At 40.3% G+C, this 23,861-nt stretch overlaps 1 protein-coding gene across 2 annotated transcripts; it reads right to left on the bottom strand.

Annotated features, from left to right (window-relative positions):
• Positions 1–4,029: 4,029 nt before the first annotated feature.
• LOC139469917 (hepatocyte growth factor-regulated tyrosine kinase substrate-like) lies at positions 4,030–22,640 on the bottom strand. 2 transcript variants are annotated; one of them, XM_071252271.1, is made up of 16 exons: positions 22,551–22,640; positions 21,684–21,768; positions 21,452–21,527; positions 20,119–20,211; positions 19,476–19,596; positions 18,326–18,447; positions 16,931–17,055; positions 15,710–15,782; positions 15,416–15,517; positions 13,759–13,857; positions 11,879–12,046; positions 10,299–10,527; positions 9,506–9,678; positions 8,112–8,258; positions 7,151–7,724; positions 4,030–6,388 (listed from the first exon to the last, which is right to left on the bottom strand). In XM_071252271.1, exons 1-16 carry the CDS (start codon positions 22,588–22,590, stop codon positions 6,207–6,209), a joined length of 2,409 nt encoding a protein of 802 aa, XP_071108372.1. In that variant the 5' UTR covers positions 22,591–22,640; the 3' UTR covers positions 4,030–6,206. The 2 variants fall into 2 exon arrangements, with proteins under 2 accessions (XP_071108372.1, XP_071108373.1); XM_071252272.1 differs by having other exon boundaries at positions 15,416–15,514.
• Positions 22,641–23,861: the final 1,221 nt, after the last annotated feature.

The raw sequence follows: 23,861 nt of genomic DNA, 5'->3' as shown, positions 1-23,861 counted from the left end.
TGATTGTAAAGAAGACGATGTAAGCCTTGATTTGTCTCGGTCAGAAACTTGTCCTATTACTAAGGGCTCAGTCACAAATTCAGGATTTTTACTGCCGTCCACTCCTTGAGAGGAACATTCCTGATTAACATTTGTCAAAATTCTGATCAAGATCCTGTGATTCGTGGCGGGAAATTCACAAACAATCAGATATTGTTCAGGAAGCGTCCCGATTCAGCCGTTTCCAGCCGAATTCGTCTTTGTATCTTTCGCATGGTAAAAAAAACGACCGAATCTGTTCCGACATCGTCCCGATTCTCCCGAATGCGATCCGGCAGAGATCAGACAGTGATCGGACAGTGAACCGACAAAGACGGTTCGCATTCGGCACGATCTGGACGCAATCTGGACTCAATCGACAAGAAACGGCAATGAACAATTCATGCCCGTTCATCACGACAGCGTCCCCATCCACAGGACACCATCCAGACAACACAGGACATTGTTACGATTTTGATCCGATACAGCAGAATCTGTCACGACATAAAGCCACGATTGTAATCCGACAAGACAAAATCGGCTGAGTTTCCCGAATGTTATGGGACGCACCATGCTGTCGGGAGTGCTTGGCCAACCTCTCTGGACCTTTCCCGATCCGTAGGACTATGTTACGAAGGTATACGACTGCGTTCAGATAATGAAAGGACATTCCAGATCATTGATGATAGTAATCCGACTTTTTCACTTTTCGTGTCGAAGCGCTGTCTGATCTCAAACGGGAGCCATAATCGGCACTGTGTGAACCTGGAATATCCCCAGCTGTAAAAGCGTTACGTTATACAAAGTTTATGGACTTGATCGTATCCAGCGTCAATGTAATGGTGACCGTTTAACTAAAGTGATTTAATCTTATCTTAAATTGTGGTGTTTTACCCACATCGTGGCTTGTTGGTTACATAATACCAATTTATGAATACAAGGGAAGCCCTCGGACCCGGAAAAGTACCGGGGTATATCTATTGTTAGATGCTTATTTGCACTTTATTTAAATGACCACGAACTGTTTTTATCTGTAAACTATATACCCGGTCTTAACTCTGTAAATAATTACACTGAAACCTACTTGGGAGATGGCGCCGTATTACTGACAGAGACACCCGAGGTTAATATTAATTTAATATAGATGAAAGTGGCAATATTCTCAAAATGTTATGTCAGAAATAAATACAATTTCTCTTTATATAATACTGCTATTGATACTGTAAAGGAATGTTAATATCTAGGCATACTGTTTAGTCGCTACGGAAGATTTTCAAAAGCTATAACCGCCCTTCTGATCAAACCTCCAGAGCTATGTTTACTGTCTTTAGAGCTAGACATAACAATTGAAAGTCAATTAAAATTGTTTGGCCACCTTATTGGGCCTATCGTGTATGGTCTGGGGTCTGGGGCTTTGAAACAAACGTATTTTAGAACGTGTTCACTTAAAGTTCTGTAAGTATATCTTAAATGTCAAACAGTCGGTTCCCACCCACATCACCTATTTTACGGATCACCTATTACCGCTCGAGTGAATCGAAGTCCGCTTCACCTAAAAACTGACATTGATTTACGTTGGTAGTGCCCATTATTATGCACATAGGGGTGCCAGTACTGTGACTGCGTTATACACAGTTGGTTTTTGCTTTCCTATATATACTGGTATAATCTTGACTATATGCGCCTCCAAATGATATAAAACTGATCTATTATGATACCATCGTACCTTGATTGAGAATGTTTCTAGACTCACAATAAAATGAACTTAATCTAATATCATAAAATCGTGAATAGGACTGATCGCGAATGTTACTGACCTTCCAATAATGATACATACTAGCCACAAAATGAAACTGTGCAAAGAGGAAATCAAAATATGTATTGGAACTACATGTGTACACAAATACAGATGAAAACACAGTAATTAGAGAAATATGCGTGTGCTACGTTTCGTGACGTCAGTGGTCTCGGCATGGGCACGTGCAACACGTTTGTGCATGTGCATCTCGTTAAACTGCGTGGAGCACATGAATGTCAAACACTGCTGTCGATTTGGGAAGCTTAATTGTTTGACGTTTGATCGTTCAAAAGATTAAACGGGTAATGAACCGCACATTATGCCACGACTCATGACAGCACAACGTGAGGCTGATGGGATGGTCCGCGGGAGAATGTCTCAACCTCAGGTGGCTGCGCATTTCCATCGCCTGCGAAACACCGTTTCAGCAGTGCTGAGACATTATCAGAACAGTAATGAAGTTGCCGATCGCCCATGTGCTGGACGTCCTCGCATCACAACGATAAGACAGGACCGATGGATACGAATGACCCATCTCCGGCACAGGTTCCAGACTGCAGTGACTACTGCTCAGACCATTCCTGGACTTCGGCGTGTAACACCCCAACACGGTTAGGAACCGCTTACATCATTATGGGATACGGCCACGTCGTCCCGCCATGCGACCTATCATGGCGCAACGTCATCGACACAACCGTCAAAGGTGGTGCCAGTCTCACGTCCGTCAACGGAGGACTGTTGTTTTCACACAATGATGAACTGTCTGTACGGAGAAAGAATTCCGACATTATCCCAATCCAGGATATTCAGCATTTCCCTACTTTTGACACCATGAGGTCGCCTATGTTCACAGAGTGAGTGAAAAGAATCAGCCTAAGGTACCCAAGACACGAGCATCCATCCAGAAGGCCAGTGGAAAACAACTGATGCTAGTTAAAATGTCCTCATCATGGATCAATGAGACCAACCCTAGACAACCACGTAGAAACGTCCCTTTGTTGCAGTCATCCAGGGGCTGCTGAGAGCTAAGGACAGACTCATCAATGGCCACTTATCTGTTTTGGACTATACCGACAGAGTTACCCAACTTCTTGGCATGTGGGATAGCTAGACTCTAAATAGATGTGTATGATTGATAGTGCTTTATTTATCTGTAATAGTATGAAAGGACACATTGTACTTTGTACATTGTACAATAAAAGCCATGAAAGCCATCCTCTATTTATTTGTTCAGTTTTTGGTAACCCCCCTAGAATTCAAGAGTGGGATCTTCCATACCCACCCACATCACCTAATTACCTAAATCCAGTCAAGCATAGTAAACCCACATCACCTAATTACCTAAATCCAGTCAAGCATAGTAAACCCACATCACCTAAATCCAGTCAAGCATAGTAAACCCACATCACCTAATTACCTAAATCCAGTCAAGCATAGTAAACCCACATCACCTAAATCCAGTCAAGCATAGTAAACCCACATCACCTAAATCCAGTCAAGCAAAACCCACATCACCTAATTACCTAAATCCAGTCAAGCATTGTAAACCCACATCACCCAATTACCTAAATCCAGTCAAGCATAGTAAACCCACATCACCTAATTACCTAAATCCAGTCAAGCATAGTAAACCCACATCACCTAATTACCTAAATCCAGTCAAGCATTGTAAACCCACATCACCTAATTTCCTAAATTCAGTCAAGCATAGAAAACCCACATCACCTAATTACTTTTACGTATCTTTTATCAAACAATTAAGTGACGTGGGTGGACACCAGTCTGCTAGCCCATGACTACTAAATTGTGCTGAGGACAAACAAAACTCATTGACAAGTAGCACTTGAGGGCTACAGTTCCAAACCAGTTCTCAGTGCTCCAAGTTTGCAACAAACTGGAACTGAATAAAACTGTCAGAAAATGTAAACATAGAAACATTTTTGTCTTGTTCAAGCAGGACTGGCGACATATTCTCTTGACTAGTCAAATAAGGTTTTCACTTGTCCTCCTGACTAGACTAAAAGAAAATAAATTTCTGAGGCTTCTCATGACCCATAAAAATCCATCACTTTCACCTGGAGTGATCCTATTTCAGCAATATTTAGTATGCTGTCACTACTGCCCACATATGTATGGATGGAGGTTGTCATTTCTTCCCATGATTTCTAAGTACTAAAACTGAACTAAAACAGTACACAACACAAAATCCTAACAACATATTATGGCTTTATTACCAAGTACATGCTTCAATGTAGTAGTATGGACTGCCAAATGCAGATACAGGAATCAGGGAATAGTTCATTAACATATAGTTATACAGAGCCACACTTGCTTACAATACAAACAGGCAATCACAAGTAGTGGACCTATTCAAACAAGGAATTAAGATGTACATGGGAGCAAATGTTTCAAAAAATTGTTCCTCAATAATAACAATTAGCAGATGGTACCTCCAGCGTCACATCAGCGCATACATTATTTCTAATCAGATGATTTTGCAACAAGCAGTTATACCAGTACTCCATTACATAAATCAAAACACCACAAAACACTTTGAACAGTGATGCCTTCAGATTACCGTGGAAACCCAGAAGATACATGTCTTTATGACATGATTTTAATAAATCATGGTGAGGATTTAAACTGATTATTGCACAATTTCAATCTACCAACAGCAGATGGTAAGTTAAAAAGATCTCATACATTTTGAAGTGTACCTGTCATTTTCTTTGATACAACTGATTTGATATTCCTGACAAAAACGTCACATAACATAGGTGTGTTCACAGTATGATAAATATGAATAAATTAAACAATAATTATGTTCTGTGATTATTCTCAGCTGTTATTGCTGAAATTATCTTGCCAAAGGACTTTGTTGGCTTGAGAGCAAAACTATCTTAAAAATGATCAGTGTACACCATGGATGTTTGTGGGGCTCCAATGTCAATGCTTCACAGGCTTGTAGACCCTATGTTTATCCATAACCATAAACAAATATTGCTGCAATAAGGTGCTGTGCTGACAGGTCTAGTTTCACCCAGCTCATCAGCTCACGGCAGTCAATGAGCCCTACCCATGAACCTCTTGCACACCTTACCACTGACAGCCATTGAAGCAATGTGTAGAGCTGATGATTAGTGAGTGAGTGAGTTGAGTTTAACATCGCTTTAAACAGTATTCCAGTTATGTCATAGCATGTCAGCTTAATGTGAGGAGGAAAGCCCGAAGTGATGCAAGTCTCAGACGTTTACCACTGCGGTGAAACCCATGTGCATGGTATGGTGCTGACAAACCTAGAAACATAATCGGGGCGAACCAGGATTTGAACCAACAATCATAGGTTTCTGGCGTGCCCAAGGGATGCAACTCTGCGCAGCGAATCACCCGTGCCCCCAGCTGATGATTACATGGTTATAGCCCATGTGTTACACGCTGTCAAGAAAGAAACATGGACATAAATGTGATGTAATCTGAGCACTCATTGGCCAATGAACTCGATGGCATCACAATGGCTGAAAGCAGGCTGTGGCTTGATCCACTGATAACAAATTAGCACAACACACCAATCATCCGAATACAGTCAAACACTGTTGTGTCCAACTTTGATGTGTCAAACTTTCGGTTGTCTTGAAGTAAAAGCTTATCCCTTCGTATTCTTTCTTTAGTCATCATTTTTCGGTTGTGTCAAACTTCTGAAAACTCAAAGTATTTACGTAGGTCCCTTCCCCTTTGACACACCGGCGCTTGACTGCATAAGTAAGGGTGATTACGGAACGTAGTGTATACAAGCCAATCAAATAGTGACGATTGTAGGCTGCTGTACACATCTCTGCTCAGGGAGACAACATATGATTATCATGTAACAAAAATCAGCTCATTTTACAAACTGTCATGACGTAAACGCAATGTACAGCAGCAAAAGTGAAGACTTCATTGACAGCAGTCAACAGCAGTCAACATCCATATAACACCACCTTTCAGTCGAAACAATTAGAAAGTAAACGGCGGAGTCCTTATCACATACTGATCAAACTTTGATTTTGCTCTTTGCTTGATATTTAAAGGAAGTAATATACCACATATACAAACTGAGAGGAACTCATCCTTAAATCAAGGAAAGAAATTTGGCTGGCTTTATCAGACTGTGATTTGACGTACTGCCATCAGAGAGATATACTGATTTGTTCACTTTGCTTGTCAATTCATGCACTCGCTGCACACGTTCAAGTTACGACTTGTTAAATGGCTCCAGATTTCACAAACCATTAGCAACAATGAAATATATAAATACCCTTAAATGATCAGCCTTTATCTTATCTGCTTAGATCACATGTCCAATATCACTATAGGAACAAACAATTCATATGTCACAAGTGCAACAAATATGTTAATCAAAAGATATCAGGGACGCCTCATTTTCCTGATGGGGAGGGGGCTGGTTCTGTGGGGGCATCTGCTGTGGAGGGGCACCCCCCTGGAACTGTCCTTGTGGGGGAGGAGGTCCCATGTATGGTTGCTGGGGGTTGTTGTATACAGCTTGGTTCTGCTGGGGTAGGGCTCCTGACATGTCTGAAACACAAGGCATTCCATCTACAAGGAAAACAAGATACCCATGCATTTACAAAATAACAGAGCACAAAAGTATTTATTTCTGTTCTTTTCACAAAACTGAAACTTTGACCCTAGGTGGCACATTGTTTTGCATAAAAACATAAAATCATCCAAATTCTTTAAAAGTAATTTCTTGAGTGTTTGTTTTAGAATGCCCACTCAGCAACATTTCAGCTAGATGATGGGGGCCTGTAAAATATTCCGTTTGGACTAGACAATCCAGTAATTGATATTGTGACCAATGATCCAGAGTCAGGGTATGATAACACACTAACAACCAAGTCAACGAGCCTGACCACCTGATCTATTTGGTAGGTTTGTACGACCAACATAGGTTTCTGGGGACCTATTCTAAACTGGAATCATCATGTGTTTTTCTTGTAAAACAACTTTCTATGGAACATGTTGCTAATAGGTTAATCAGGTTAGAATTCTTTCAGTTTTTGTTTACAAATTGTTTAGGTGAAAAATCTGGGTCAGTATGTAGGGACAAAACAAAATAAAAAAGACATTACAGATTTGTGTTCAGTTCATCAAAACAAATATGAATATTCCCATATTTGTCCAGCCAATCCTGTCAGTCTTGTTAATAAAATATGGAAAATATAGTCATGCTGTGTTTTATAATTAACAATGTCTTCCAATTATCTATTTAATTCTGTTTACTATTGCTTGTCCCAACAAGATGACAAATTATTTCACAACTTGAAGCATACTCACTCTGCATGTTGTAAGTGTTGTATTCCATATTAGGTTGCATTGATGCGTAGGCTGGGGCAGCAGGTGCTTGTTGCCCCCCTGAGGGTGGCATCTGTGGGGGCATACTAGCTGGACCCTGATCAGGATATCCTACCCCACCAGGACCTGGCACAAAATTACCCTGTGGCGGGCCTGCCATTTGACCTCCATCCGTCTGTGTTTGAGATGGTAAATGGGCCTGGTAGCCCCCAGGAATTGTTGCCCCTCCCCCAGGAAGATTTGCCCCACCCCCTGCCATGCTGGCCTGTGGCGGGGCATATCCTATGTTGGGAGGCCCTGCTTGGGTGTATGCTTGTTGAGTGTTTGGGGGCATGTACATTCCTTGAGCAGGCGGGGCTCCTCCACCGGGTGGCATCATATTGGGCCCCTGTTGGTTGTAGCCACCAGTCTGGTGGACTGGAGAGCCTTCAGTGGACCCCACAGGGCTGAAACCATGGGGCGGTCCCTGTTGTTGAAGATGAGGGGGGCCTTGAGGTGGCATTCCCTGGGGTGGCATCTGGCCTGGGACCCCCTGTGGAGGCATCTGACCATACATCTGAAACAGTCCAGAATCTAGTTGTTCTATAATGTACTCAAGTAGCTTTTTGGCACTGAATTCAAGTATATCACATACAAAATTCACCATTGATGAACTGTCAAAATATTATCTGCATCTCAATGGATTTTTGGTCATAAAAACACAATAGTTGCATTCATACTTTACAAAAAACACTAGCATCTCATGCCACTTTTCTGTACATAACTGAGACCCCTGTAATAGCTGCAGATGGTCCTGATGATTGTTTGTGGCCTGTAAAAAATTAAGTCTGGACCAACCCAAGTGGAGATTAATAATAACTGAAAAATAATAAACTCAGTTAATTCGTCCTGGAAAGACCATAGTTTGCTTTAGCAACATTTCATAGCCAGCCACGCCCCCTACCTGTTGTGGCATGCCCTGGGGGTAGCCATATGCCTGCATCTGCCTCATCTGGGTGAGGTGTTTCTGCTGCTCAAAACGCATCTGCATCTCCCGTTCCTGCTCCTGCAGGCGCTGCAAGGCCAACTGTCGCTGCATCTCCAGGTATTCCTGCAACCAATCCCATACAGCAAGTTCTTTCAGAGAAACAATTGTTATTATTATGCATTTGGTGAACAGATAGATTTATCTATAAACATACAAGTAGTATTTAACCCGGAACAACTTTCGATTGTTTGGTTTTCACAGATCATGAAAACCAGCAGGAAAAATAAACATTTGTCTTTTGTTGTCAAATAACAAGTTGAACTCATCTAATGGCTGCGCCACTCATGAAAATATCAACTTGCTCAGGTCACATGATGACATTAATATGTTACATGAAAAGCCTCTATCTATTATTGCAGCACTTAGACAATTTTAAAGGACACTTTATCGTCATTAAATGCAAATAGCACTTTCTGGAGGGTCATACATTTTGATGCTGATAGAACATTCTTTCCTATCTCTGCTGTCACTGAGTGTTCAATGACCACACAAAACATCCTAGATACAAACTAAACCTTCACATAAAGACTCTGGAAGTGCTCTGCTCGATCAATGGTGATCATCATCCTCTGTTTGTGGAAACTAACAAATTTTAGTCACAAGACCTTATGATGATATTCATTGAGAAAAATGTTTTCTCTCCAGATTTCAGTACTTTCAATTAGTCCCATGGATACCAGTATGAACTTTGGTTGGGACTATAGGACAATGTTATTTTCACACCAATTGCAAAAAATACACTACCGTATTCGACGTAATGAGCGCCCCGCTGAAATAAGCACCCATGGTGATATTTGCACCCCTTACGATTGATCAATATACACAAGACTTATTTATTCATGTATAATACGCACTCATGTCTTTTATGCACCCTTAATTATGGGCAATTGAATTCTGGAAAAATATATCTGTTTTATGTAAACATTTCAGGCTGTCAGCATAAACCACAAAATTTACGATCTTTCAACTGTTTTTTTTCACCAAAATAATATTCTAATAAGAGCCCCCTATTTTTAATTTTGAGAGTGCCCTAGGCGCTTATTACGTCGAATACAGTATGTGACTTTAATGTCGGAGGAAAGCCTAAACTGAAGCAGGGCATCTCTAGCATGTTGTGACACCCTAATGCGTCATCACGGTGGTTATGCTTAAGATATTCGGGGCAAAACAGGGATTTAAAACCAGGACAAGTGGATCATGTCAGCAAAGGGACCAAACTCTGCCGGTGACACCACTGAACCACCCTCCCCCCGAAGTGTTTCAGACTCCTTGAAGTTTGACACTTGTAGTTAACAGCCTTGTTGACTTACATGTTTTTTCTGTCTCATGATCTCCAACTTCTGGGCCATCTGTATCTGTCTCTGCCGCTCCAGCTCCTCCATCTCACGCCTACGCTTCTCGCGATGTTCCTCGCGCAGAGCATCCAGGGCCTCACGGGCATCTCGTAGCTGAGCAAGTTTGTCCTGAAGACTCTCATAGTGACCTGCACATAGTGTTGGTGTAGTCAGTGTCATAGGGTCAATTCAGTATCCAAAATGGAACACTCAGTCCCAAGGTATACAGTGCAACCCTGTCTGGACATTGTCACTCCAGACTTTGGGAGGACTAGGGTTGGAAATGGTTTTATCATAGAAACATTACTGCACACCCATCATTGCCAATGATTCAATAATCTGGAAACATACTTACCCAGACAATATCACTGTTATGCTCAATGCTAGTGTAAGTCAATAACATCTCCATTAAACACTTGAAATGTCTAGCTCATGTTGATGAATTTTTAAGATTGTATCTCACTAAAGCTAGTGAACTTCTATCATTGGGAATAGTGACAAAATAGATGCTTTCTCCTGTTTTCAAAATGACGTTCTTAAAGCAAGAGCAACAGATAAAATGGAACAATTTCATTATAAACACAATTATTTCATGCCAATCTCATTGGCATGGTGGGAGTATTTCCATGACCAGTAACCTGAATCAGCATTCTATGTACCACACATAGAAAATAAATTTTGGTCAACCCCAAAATCGAGAACCAAAAGACCTCAGCCCTACACTATAATTTCACATCTCATAACAAGCATCCTTATGATCCATCCTTACTTCGAAGGTCCTCTTGCTCCTGTATGTACTTCATGAGTTGAGGGTGCATGTTGCTTATAACAGCAAACAATGACTGCACAGATGAGTCATTGGCAATGCTGCGACCACGCTGAGAGTTGCTGCGCATTCGGTTGACGAAAATCTCAATGCTGCTGTTGAGGGCATTGAGGAACTGTGCCTGATCCTCATCTGTTTCACCATTCTGGTAGGGTGGGTACGTCTGTATTTGCTGAAATGTTACAGTTCTATCAGATGGATAGTGGTCCATTAGTCAGAGAAGACTTGTTGTTTTCTCCCCAAATCTACTTATTTCCACTAGCTCTATATGACCTGCAGACTAGTGGTGTCTACTAATAAATGCTGTTTGCAATCATTAACTGATGCTGGTTTGTCATTCCACACACACTTGTGGTTGTGACACAAAGTGATTAGATGATAACTGGATATATACAGGTACTGGCATTAATAAAAACAGAATTGTCTCCTCAATTCCAAGATTAGCAAGCTAACAAGTGAGTGAGTAAATGTTGTTTTGCAACCTGCTTAAAGTCCTGGACCAGGCAAACAAGTGACTGAAAGCATGAGTATGAACAATCCCTGACATCAGTGCACAATGACATGCAGTCAGCCAAGCCAGATCATGACCACTCAAGCCATTCTTGTCAAGTCTTATAACAAATTTGGAAATTTTAGTATAAATGGCATAGGTTTATACTTATCCTGTCTCACATTATGCATTACTTCTTCTTATTTGACCCCATGTGGAAATGTGCTTGAACCATGTTTCCAGCTTCTAAAACAAAAAACACGCTCCCGAACACACCCCAGCATCTCTATAGCTACTGACCAATAACTGAGTCAAAAACATGCTCTCGTGCATTGTAACTTGATGACATACATGAAAGATGACATATGTGAAACACGTTCGGCAAGTATCCCAAATCTCATGCTGTTTCATTCGTAAACGCATCAGGATTGTATCACCGATTGATCGTGTTTTCCCTGTCATGAGTTCATGTCCTCCAGACACAAGGCAGTGTCTTAAATTTAACTAATTGCACTGTTTAACTCCAGCGTCCTTGTGTACAACTGATGGTTGTAGTCTATATAGGCAAGGATATCTGCAGTCCACCATCCAACTGTGGGGTAAAATGTGTAGTTCCTCTAGCCTGATGGCTCTACGAAAGAGAATGAGTTTGCAGAGAGACACAAGTGATCAGACCTCTGTCAGATTACCGTGCACAGACACACGTTATTGATACAGTTGTTGGTCAGTAACCTTAGGGATCCTGGGGTGTTCGGGTGAATGTTTCTTGTTTTAGGAGCTGAAAACATGGTACAAGCACATTTCCACATAGGATCGAAGAAGAAGAAATTCATTATGCGAGATAGGAAAAGTTTTAAAATATTGGTCAATTGGGACCAATTCTTACCTGCAAACCTCACTGTAATCTCAAAAGGGGACTGTGAATGGTTGGACAAGAATCCATATAAGGATTCAACAAACTTTAAAATGTAAAGTGAAATATGTAAATTTTATGGCCAAAAGTTGAGATGTGTCAACAGGCTTCTACATTTACCTCCTGTGTCTTAACTGTCGATGTCTTGGGCTCGGTGGTGACAACGGGGGCAGAGGGCGTTGTAGTCGATGTGACAGCTTGATGCTCAGACTTCTGCTGCCAGTAGTTCCTGTTGAGGTACCTTGCCAACTCAGGGTCCATGTCACTTGTGTCAATTGAGGTCACAGCCTGGATGAATAGTCAAATGAATTGTTGAATTGAATTCAAGTTATCTGTATAGTTGCCCAGTATTAGCTGTGAGAACATACCATACACTCCTTCTACAGGTGAGCTGTTTTAAAAAAAGACTTTGGATATGTTAAAACATCAGAGCTTGTTTCAAATTAAGCTTATTAATTCCACAAATAAAGATAAAATATGATATAATAAGCCCCACTGCCTGATAGCACATGATATCAGACAAAAAACAGTTGACCTGCAAACCTTCTCCTTCTGAAATGTTATGGTCAGCTTTATCTTATTTGAATATGATAAAATAAAGAAAAGTAAAAAGAAAAATTACACAGCTTGGGACAATTTAAGTAAACCCTAAAACAAACATTTAACATGTTTAAGTGTAATATGGTTAAGATCATTGTATTGTAAACACAAATGACTGGCAATTCAAAGAATGTCCACAAACTAGCTTGGGTTCAGCTTCCCAAGCTTGTCCATCTAACTCAGTATGGATTGGTCTATTATTGCAATAGGTGTGTGGGTTGTTCCATTGTTGCTTTATGTGTGTGGGTTGTTCCATGCTTCATTTGAGTGTCAAATAAGTCACCAACCTCATTGTCAATGACAACTGGGTGTCTAACAATTGGCAGGACTGACAAATGAGATATATTAGGTTCTAATCATATGTTGCAGCTAATTAAATACTTGCAACCGAAGCTAATGCTGCTTTTTGTTGAACTACTGAACAGTAACACAGATGGAATCAGACTTCACCAGCTACAACAACATGTGAGGGATTTATCTAGGATTCCAAACAAAGTTCCTTTGGCAGGCAAATGTGTTTTGTTCAAAAACTTCTTTTTTCTAAGATTCCGAATTATTTTAACAATGTAAAACCTAACAGTGAGTTACTCCTTGTGGCTCTGTTATCACTGAAATACAAGTCACCTCTGCAATACCATACCATTAGTCATTACTTTCAAGCCACTAACAAGAACTTATTAATTTTTCATTCTGGACATTTACTGACATTTTCTGCAGACCTGGGTACCAAACATCTGCCTCTGAGCAGGTCTAAATGAGTCTGTGCATATATAAAAAAAAGTGTCAGACCTAAAGGCATCCATACTTCTCAGCATTTAGTCAGATTACAAACCAATGTTTGCAGTACTAAACCATCAATTCTGACAGTTCTGATAACCACTGCATACACAGGCTGGAACAGTGAGTTGGGTTTTTAACGCCGCTTTTAACACTATTCCAGTTATATCACGGCGTGTCAGCTTAATGTGGGAGGAAAGCCCGAAGTGATGCAGGTCTCAGACGTTGACCACTTCGGTGAAACCCACGAGCATGGGTATGGTGCTGACAAACCTAGAAACATAATCGGGGCGAACCGTACAGGCGGGAACAAGTCACTGATGCACAACAGGCTTACACCATGCCCCTTGTTGTGAGTTATAGTTACAATTTCACACATTCATACATCAGATACATACTTTGGACTTTGATCATGTAAAAGAGTTATCTTGAATATGAACTTCTGACATCAAAAAGTGATTTAAATGAACTTTCTTTCCCTCTGTAATATCAAAATTAGAATATATTCATGCACTTTACCCCTTTTTGTTTCCTCTGAAATAGTTGATTATTGTTACTACAGTGTGTTGTTTAAACTTTGTTATCTTAAATAATGTAAACAAATGTCAACTTGACTGACTGACCGCTGGTGGCTGTGACATCTGAGCGTTTTTCCCCGACTGCGGGGAGGAGGATCTCTCGTCACCACTGTAGAGGGAGTAGTTGTGACGCAGGCGCTCCCTCTGAAACACCAAACACTGACCATCAACCTCCTTGTCAAATGTTGTCTAACGCAGGGACCAATTTTTTAATTCAACACAACCGTAAGTTTCGACACATCAAAGTTTGACACAACCATGTTTGACAGAATATTTAATAAACATATAGTCTCCAAGATCTTAGTCATAAAGGCAAGAAATTAGCTTTCATTCTACATACAGGGAGAGAAACATTAGTGTTTGTCACAAACCAAACCACATCTGCATTCACTAGTTTGTTTCTGATCCTAATGAATAGCAGAGGTACATGTAATATTACATAAATAGACTGGTGAAAAGTCTTTTCATTTAGATACTAACATGAGTATTAATTCTGCAACCATAATCAATTTCAATATGTTTTAATCAACAATTTGTAAAACTATTTGGTGATAATAATAGGTGAGGTAAAATGGGGTTCAACATCATAGTCAAGATTATTGTTCTTATCTAGCTATGTGCATGTGTGTGTGTGTTTAGCTGCTTGTACAAATGGTGCAGTTTAACATGAATACTGCACTCACACATAGTATACTGACTCTGAGCCGACCAGTCCTTGTTTTAGCCCTTAATGCCAAGTGCAGGGTAACAACAAGTACATTCTTTTAACATCATTTTGTATGACACGGCTGGGGATCAATCCAAGACCATTCAGTCCATAAAAATTAATCATTTAATTGCTCTATACTGTCAGAATATTCAAATCTGAAAGGGACAAACTACGACTGATATCAGCTTTGTTTAAAACTGGAAAACCCAATGTCTATAAACAGAATAACCTAACTGGTAAGCTATCAGCAGCAGCCAATCAGAATATAGTTAAAATACTTGCCTACTGGGATGCTTGTATTTGCTGCATCACAATGAATTCCGAAATCAAGCCAATCCAAAAAATATACCTAACAAATTTTCAAATCCAAAAGTATGCAGCATGAAGCTCACATAAAAGAAAATGCAAGTATCGCTTCTGTTTAATGATAATTAATTTCAGAAGTTTTCCATCAAGAGTAAATCCATTTAGTGATTGATGTGAACATTGTACAAGATTAGAAGGTAAAGAGACAAAAATCATGACTCCCATGTTAATATAGGTAAACTGTTATCGTGACAGATTTTTACAAGGGCCATATGGCAGGTTAGAATTGATCAGTGACCTACTTTTCTGCTACCAGCTCAGGTATGTCATGTGACTCATGTGAAATAATTCTTTCAGGACAATGGCAAACAATGCACAATCATGAAGATATATAATCATATTTGAAATAAAAGCACTTCTTCAAAAAACACAAATATTGTTATTTTCTAAATGCATGATGTGTACACAATCAAACAATAGGAAGAAAAACTGCAAAAGCCTACCGGTACTGATCATGTCACATGAGCCACCATTATTAGATGCTGTAAGTCATTAGAAACACAAAGAACATAGAGTCTATACACATCTCTCTCTATTGTCCTATGAATGACATCTGACATGCAGACCGGCAGTAATATGCTGCCACCTGTCACAACTTACTTCCTGGTAAGGGGGGACAACTCTTACCTCCTTCTCTTTGGTCTCATGTTCACTCTTGGACAGAGCAAGGGCAAGCTGCAGCTCTTCTTCCTCTTGAAGTTCCTGCTCAGTCTTGACTGTTGGATTCTGCTTAAACAAGATACAACAATTTATAAAAAGGTGAATGAAATATTATTTTAATTGAAAAACACAAATATTGAGTTGATTATTGTTTAATTGTATTCTTTTTTTTAAAATAATAGCTTAATTTCTGCAACAATAAGGCCCCTCTAAAAGATCAAAATGTATGTTGTTTTACACCTAGAACTTCCCTTGCCATACCTGTGGCTGTTTGGACAGGGGACTTGCCAGGTACTCGGGAGGCAGTTCATCAGAGCCAGCTTTTGCTGTAGGTCTGTAATAAGTAATAAAGTTTTAAAAAGACAACAGCATTTATCATGAGGTATTTATGCCAGCCCCTTCACTTTCATTACCGATAACTGTGATGTCAATTTATAAGTTTCAAGATGGTTGCAAATGGCAATTCAAACAAAAATGTCCTCCATCACTTTTGAAAAGGATTGTGATGAAAATCTCAAATATAATTCATTGTGGTCTTATTTTCAGCAACAAGAGGACAAAGCCATCGATATCCCCTGCAACGGTAAATACTTGTCATGAGTAACTATAGGACTTGTTAACATGGAAGCTTGAAAAATATTGATAAAAAAAATCCAAAACAATAAAAAAGCACCACTTCATCACTAGACCTATCTATATGCCAAGAGTTGGTGAAGAAATATTGTATTTTTTAATCTGCTCCAGAAATGAGCACTACCTCCACCCCCACCCACTTTCAGTCTAAGTCAAAATTGATGCCATGGAAACTCAAAAATAAACTCAAGACTATCAAAAGGCACCAGTTCATCACTACACCTATCTATGTGCCAAGTTTGGTGCAGAAATATTGTGTGGTTTTCAAGACCTGCTCCGGAAACAAGCACTACCACCAATTACAACCTAAGTCAAAGTTTTTGCAATGGAAACTCAAAAAATATTTTTTTCCAAAAGCTTAAACAATCAAAAGACACCAATTCACCACCAGACCTATCACTGGACCCAGTTTGGTGAAGAAATATTGTATGGTTTTCAAGATCTGCTCCAGAAACAACATCTTGCACATACAGATAATAATTTAACATCATGTCTAAATCTCAGGGCATGATAAATTAATTATCTATTTTTTATTCCCACCTGCCTCAATACCAAATACATTTTATTGTCCCTAAATATCTATTTGACGAGGAAAATTGGGTGTGTGCATTTCATAGTCCAGCCTAAGTAAAACATGCTACAGGTGAATTATATCTATCAACAGTTAATGTACACAAATGAATTGAACATTTTACATAAAAGAAATACACTACATAATCATACTGTCTTTTGTGAAAAATTATGGCAGAAAATTTACTGATTTATTTCTTGTGACGTTATGCAATACTGAAACAAAAGCGGACAACTCATCAAAACCAACTCTTGGTCATGAGATATTGGTTTACTTACTTGTTGAGCTTATCAAAGCAAGCATCACAAACTCGTACTTCACGCTCAATTCCAAATCTTGGGATGATGGAGCTCTTTGAGGAGCACTTGCTGCAGAACACCTCACCACAATTGCGACAATGGTGCTGTGGAGGAGAAGGGATGAAAAGGCATATTGCATTGGTGAAGGGAATAGACAAAACTTGGAAAATTACAGTCTCTTCTTCTAGAGCATCACTGAGCAAATACATTGTATGTAAATATACTTTCCCCTTTGTGTTGTCGATTAAACCTACAGTTTAGTCAGGAAGCAAGGAGATTTCACCAACTGGTGTACTGACGGATCAAAAAGGTGCTCAAACAGGGGCTTGTCTCACATACATCCACTGACCAACAGGGGCTTGTCTCATAGACCTCCCCCAACCAACCAGGGCCTGTCTCACATACCTTCCTCTGATCAGCAGGGGCTTGTCTCACTCACCATCCCCCAACAGGGGCTTGTCTCACTCGACATCCCCCAACCAACAGGGGCTTGTCTCACATACCTCCCCCAACCAACAGGGGCTTGTCTCACATACCTCCCCCAACCAACAGGGGCTTGTCTCACTCACCATCCCCCAACCAACAGGGGCTTGTCTCACTCGAAATCCCCCAACCAACAGGGGCTTGTCTCACATACCTCCCCCAACCAACAGGGGCTTGTCTCACTCACCATCCCCCAACCAACAGTGGGGAGTCTTACATACCTCCCCCAACCAACAGGGGCTTGTCTCGCATACCTCCCCAACCAACAGGGGCCTGTCTCACTCACCATCCCCCAACCAACAGGGGCTTGTCTTACTCGACATCCCCCAACCAACAGGGGCTTGTCTCACATACCTCCCCCAACCAACAGGGGCTTGTCTCACTCACCATCCCCCAACCAACAGGGGCTTGTCTCACTCGAAATCCCCCAACCAACAGGGGCTTGTCTCACATACCTCCCCCAACCAGCAGGGGCTTGTCTCACTCGAAATCCCCCAACCAACAGGGGCTTGTCTCACATACCTCCCCCAACCAACAGGGACTTGTCTCACTCACCGTCCCCCAACCAACAGTGGGGAGTCTTACATACCTCCCCCAACCAACAGGGGCTTGTCTCGCATACCTCCCCAACCAACAGGGGCTTGTCTCACTCGACATCCCCAAACCAACAGGGGCTTGTCTCACTCGAAATCCCCCAACCAACAGGGGCTTGTCTCACATACCTCCCCCAACCAACAGGGACTTGTCTCACTCACCGTCCCCCAACCAACAGTGGGGAGTCTTACATACCTCCCCCAACCAACAGGGGCTTGTCTCGCATACCTCCCCAACCAACAGAGGTTTGTCTTACATACCTCCCCTCTCAAACAAACAGGGATTTGTCTTACATACCTTCCTCTGCACCATGCCAAAGGCCACTCTGCATCGGGTACACACATCACTATCCTTCCATTCCGGAGCTTTCTCTGCTGCAAACATGGCATCTGCCTCCTTCAGCTGAGGAAACTTGTAACCTGTACCACGACATAGTAAATCTCATTATTCTGGAACTTGTAACCTGTACCACGACATAGTTAATCTCATCATTCTGGAACATGTGACCTGTACCACGACATAGTGTATCTCATTATTCTGGAACTTGTAACCTGTACCACGACATAGTGAATCTCATTATTCTGGAACTTGTAACCTGTACCACGACATAGTGAATCTCATTATTCTGGAACTTGTAACCTGTACCACGACATAGTGAATCTCATCATTCTGGAACTTGTAACCTGTACCACGACATAGTGAATCTCATCATTCTGGAACTTGTAACCTGTACCACGACAGAGTAAATCTCATTATTCTGGAACATGTGACCTGTATCACGACAGAGTAAATCTCATTATTCTGGAACTTGTAACCTGTACCACGACATAGTAAATCTCATTATTCTGGAACTTGTAACCTTTACCACGACATAGTAAATCTTAATAATCCCGATCTGCTAACCTGTACCACGACAGTCAATTTCCTTTACCTAGATTGTTCAGTATCTTTCAAATCATCTATATTAACCAGTGTTAACAAATGTAACAGGATTCATGAATTTTAGGCAATTTTGTTGCAACATATTGTCTTTCATAAAAACTGACTAATTTCTGGCTCATTATTGGAAGGCTAAATTAGATACTGAAATTAGACCTCTCATCAATAGCATCCACATTTTCCCAGCCAAGATATATTTATGTACATGGAAGTTGAAAGTGTCTATCATTTTTCGTGTGCAACAAATGGATCATGTATACCAAATTCTCAGGGGCCTTCATCTGAATGACTTGTGGCTTGTTTAAACTTGACCCGAACAATCACATTCTTTCTACAGGTATTTTGTGACTTCATCTCTTTGATTGTTGATAGCAATAATACCTTGTGCATAGTTATGTAACTAGTTCCTAAACAGTGAAATTTCATGCTTTGTGAATAGGAACAGTTATTTCTAAGACTGTAATTTCATTCTTCTAAAGGCTAGAATATTATTTGACTTGTGACTGACCTTCCATCTTCATCAGATGAAATGTGTCCTGCACAACTTTGTAGCTGGGCTCATTACGAAATGCATGGGACCACACCTGAACCATTTCTAGAATCTTGGCCTTCACTGGGTCATTTTTTGTCTGCAACATCAAACACACAGATCAATATTAACCCTCAACTGCATTTCACAATAGATGTGACGTGAATCTCAGTATTCAGTCATAATTACAGTGCGTCATAATACATTTACATCAAGTACAAGACATCAACATGGCAGACACGATAAACATGACAGGAGTGATTTTTGAAGTTGTTCGTGAACCTGTGGCAGTTACAGATCTAGACCAGATCTAGACACGGATCAAGTTGATACTACGATAGTTTGGATGTGCACTTCTTTGCATTGTTTACTTAGATTGGTCGTCGCAAGGATATTTCTAATGATCAGAAACAACGTTTCTGTATGTATTCATGCCAGAGTTTTCCTAGGGGCTTCCCCAGAAATGTGGAAGTAGTCCATCATTGTTTACGTCATTTCATGAAAACAGTCTCGTGAAAAGCGTATGAACATGAAATTGTGTGTCCGACCTCACATCCTATGGAAAAGTTGTATATCCTGCAAACTTCACACTAAAATATTATTCAGAAATATAGGTTGTCACCTTAGCTTGGTCCTTCATAAATTCCATGAACTCTTTGGTGGCCACTTCTCCATGTATAAGTGAGCCACAGTTCTTCATACAAGACTCCAGGACCTAAAGGGGAAATAAATGCATTTACCACTGTTTGTCATATTATTTTTGTCATTGAACACTGAGTGTGAGTGAGGGAGTTGGGTTTAACGACGCTTTTAACAGTATTCCAGTTATATCGCGGCGTGTCAGCTTGATGTGGGAGGAAAGCCCGAAGTGATGCATGTCTCAGACTTTTACTACTTCAGTGAAACCCACGTGCACGGGTATGGTGCTGACAAACCTAGAAACATAATCGGGGCACAGCGAATTGCTGCGCCTTACACGACTAGGCCACCCGTGCCCCCCATTCAACACTGAAGTCAACAATACTGCAGCTATATCACAGTGGAAATAACCTAGTTTGCACCAAACCAGTCATTGCTATTATGAGCAACATTCCACAGTGTTGTGGTGGGGTATGATGGCAGACACCCAAAGTCACTGAGCCTGATCACCCTTTCCATATCGTTACCTACTGTGACAAGCGTAAGCATACCTTGGTATCAAACATTATTACAAGAAAGACGTAAAGATCTTACCACCATAAACAAGACACACTTATGTATCCCTTTACATCCCTCAAATAATTCATCAATCGCAAAATGATATACCTAACTCCATGGTATCATAAGAAAAGGGACTGGCAAAGTATCATTCAATAATCTTATAAAACAAATCATTGTAGAAAACATTTGTTATAAAATACTCGAAACAATGTTACTAGTCAATGAGAAAAAAATGTTACTTGCCAATGAGAAAACAATGTTACTAGCCAATGAGGAGGTGAGGTGAAATGGGGTTTAACATCGCGTCCAAGATTATTGCACTTATATAGCGACATGCATGTACGTGTGTGTGTTTTTGTGGCTGCTTGTACTAGTCCGGACTGATGCCGATTTATAGTGCTAGCTCACTGAGATACCACGCCGCAGTTTAACATGAATACCCCACTCAGACACAGTATACTGACTCCGAACCGACCAGTCCTTGTTTTAGCCCCTTAACGCCGAGCGCCAGACAGGGTAACAACAAGTACCATCTTTTAACGGCTTTTGGTATGACGCGGTCAGGGATCGAACCCCGGACCTTCCGCTCACTGGGCGGACGTTCTACCACTAGACCACGGAGGCGGTCTTAGCCAATGAGGAAGATCATCAGCAGCCATATTATAGTCCTCAGCAATACTTCTTTGTCGAAGAGCAGAATGAATTTCTAAGGTTGTCATATTAACCATTTTAACAGATTCTGTTACTACAGTTACCTGCAGAGCAAACAAGGACACATGTGGATTATCAAACTGGATCTTCTTCCTTATGGCAAGTGCAGCATACTTTGGACTGTAAGAGTAACCAACACATATATACTACACAGCATTGATGAATGCGGACATATCATTTCAGAATGACACATTTATTCTTACTTTTCATGTTATGTTTATTTCGATCAAATATATCATAACAATATATTACATAAAACAAAAGAAATATTCTTACGTAACATCTGCCTGACGGACCGAATCACATAGCTGCAATATGGAGTCCCAGTCTGGTTCTAAAAGCAACTGGCTAGTAGCTTTTTCTGCAAAAATAAACATGTCATGGTTTCTAACCTGTCACTTAGAACGTGTAAATGAGGCATTTTCAATGCTGAATGCATGGCTTTCAAGATATTGAAACCTATTTAAAAAACACTGAACCAAGTGTGATGACCTGAAAAGGGTATTGTGAAACAAGAGCGACCAAAAACAGACTTCTTCTAGGTCCCATTAGGTATTTTACACTGCATTTCAAGCATTATTATTAACAACTTTGAGTCAGTGTTGAAACCCCTAAATTACAGCTATTGGCTATATAGGCCTACACTTGCCTATAACCAGGAAGAGCTCTTTGTTATTACCAGAGTCAGTCAGTCATATCAATCACATATCAACCACTTCGGAAAAAGATCATCAGAGTTGCTTTCAAATCATTCAAAGATCAGTATAAAGATATATCACCTTACTCAGTTTACTGGAGTAACAATTCATAATGAGTTCTGAATATTCACAGCAGCAATGAGTTTTGATCAATGACAATGATATTTGATTGACCATTACCTCATACTACGACTGTCAAAAACGTGTCCGGTGCAGTTTTCGAACTGATTAGTGTAAATAATAATCTGAACAACATATTATTCTACGTCTCTATAAAGATTTATGATACGCCATACAGGAAGATGTGACGGAAATAATAACATTATTCAACATGATAATAGGCCTTTCTCCGAACGAACAATGATTTTGTCTAATATTGAACCTGCTGTAACAGCTATAAAAACACTCGTGATCAAGACAAACATTCGAATTTAACAATAATTACCAAGAGCTCGATCGAAAGTTGCCGATTTGCTGCTGAACATCTTGTTTTCCTGAAATAATCTTCACTGACTCACTGTCATCTGTGTCTGTCTGGTCAGCTGTATCATATACTGTATTCTTCCTACTTGTATTATTCACGACTGCATTGAAAGGCTTCTGTTGGTAAACAGACACATTTGCCAATTTGCCTGTAATAATCCCAAATGCAGTAAGAGTATCGTAAATGTGAACGAACTGGACTGTGCTTCACACACACACACACACACACACACACACACACGTATAGAACACATAGCTAATTCCAAAACTATAAACACGTTAGTCTTAATGATTATATAAAATATGATATCTTTAATATTATGTTGTTGACTGCTCTGATGCTGTTTTGCATTCATTTCGTATCTGCGTCCATTTGATCTATTCTACTAGTTACAAGATGTGTTAGATGGGTGTGGGCACAGGTGGCCCAGCCGTCCAAGGCGCCGCACATCGCTGTGTAGAGTTTCGTCCTTTGGGCATCCCAGAATTCACTGAGTATGGGTTCTATTCCATAATTTGTCTTGATCATCAATGATTTTAGGTTTGTAAGCAGAATACCCGTTCTTGTGTTTCGCCCAAGTGGTAAACGACAGTATAACACCTGCGTCACACTGGGCTCCCTCCCACGTGAACTGACATGTATGTGATATAACTGAAATGCAGTTCAAAGCCGTGTACAAACATGATCTTCCCTATTCCAACTAATGCAATATTCGAAAATATCAGGATTAGCCCCGATTAAAAATATTGGTCCGTCAGGACGTTTTACCTTTCACTTTGCCCTCTCCTCCAACACAAAAAAATGCAGATGGCAAAAGTATAGAGCCATATTCATATTTATATTCTGTAACATGAGTAGGAAGACATGTATATCTTGAGGCTACTGTCCAAGTTTATTTTAAAACAAAAAAAGATGAAAGAAGTGATCCTACTGAGATATTTATATAAATCATCAGTGGCCTAACTAGCCTCGAGTTAGAAAATCAATTTTTTCAGATCACGATATGAGATAAGTTCATGTGTTATTTGACAAGAATGGATATTTTTAGTATGTTTTTTATACTTAACTTTGTTAGAAAACAACAGTGTCGCAGAAATAACTTGAAATAGTTTTTAAGGAAGTATTATGCGTTATAGGTCACTGGTACGCTCCTTGTCAGCGCGTGCTACCTCCCGGTGATCGCTCTTTAGAACGATAAGTTTCGCTGTTTGGAGCTTACCTTCACACATTGCTCACAAGCTGAACAAATTTAATTCGTTCAGTTAATGATTC

Source organism: Haliotis cracherodii, unplaced genomic scaffold (assembly GCF_022045235.1).
Source record: "Haliotis cracherodii isolate W230 unplaced genomic scaffold, xgHalCrac1.p SCAF_2, whole genome shotgun sequence".
Classification (NCBI taxonomy): domain Eukaryota; kingdom Metazoa; phylum Mollusca; class Gastropoda; order Lepetellida; family Haliotidae; genus Haliotis; species Haliotis cracherodii.
This window is presented reverse-complemented; position numbering and strand designations above follow the sequence as displayed.

Excerpts from the sequence above, each read along its gene's own strand:
- LOC139469917 (XM_071252271.1), bottom strand. The coding sequence starts at position 22,590 with ATGTTCAGCAGCAAATCGGCAACTTTCGATCGAGCTCTTG. Across the intron at positions 21,769-22,550 it reads AACTTTCGATCGAGCTCTTG|AAAAAGCTACTAGCCAGTTG; the intron begins GTAATTATTGTT and ends TTATTTTTGCAG. Across the intron at positions 9,679-10,298 it reads GGAGCAAGAGGACCTTCGAA|GTCACTATGAGAGTCTTCAG; the intron begins GTAAGGATGGAT and ends CACTATGTGCAG.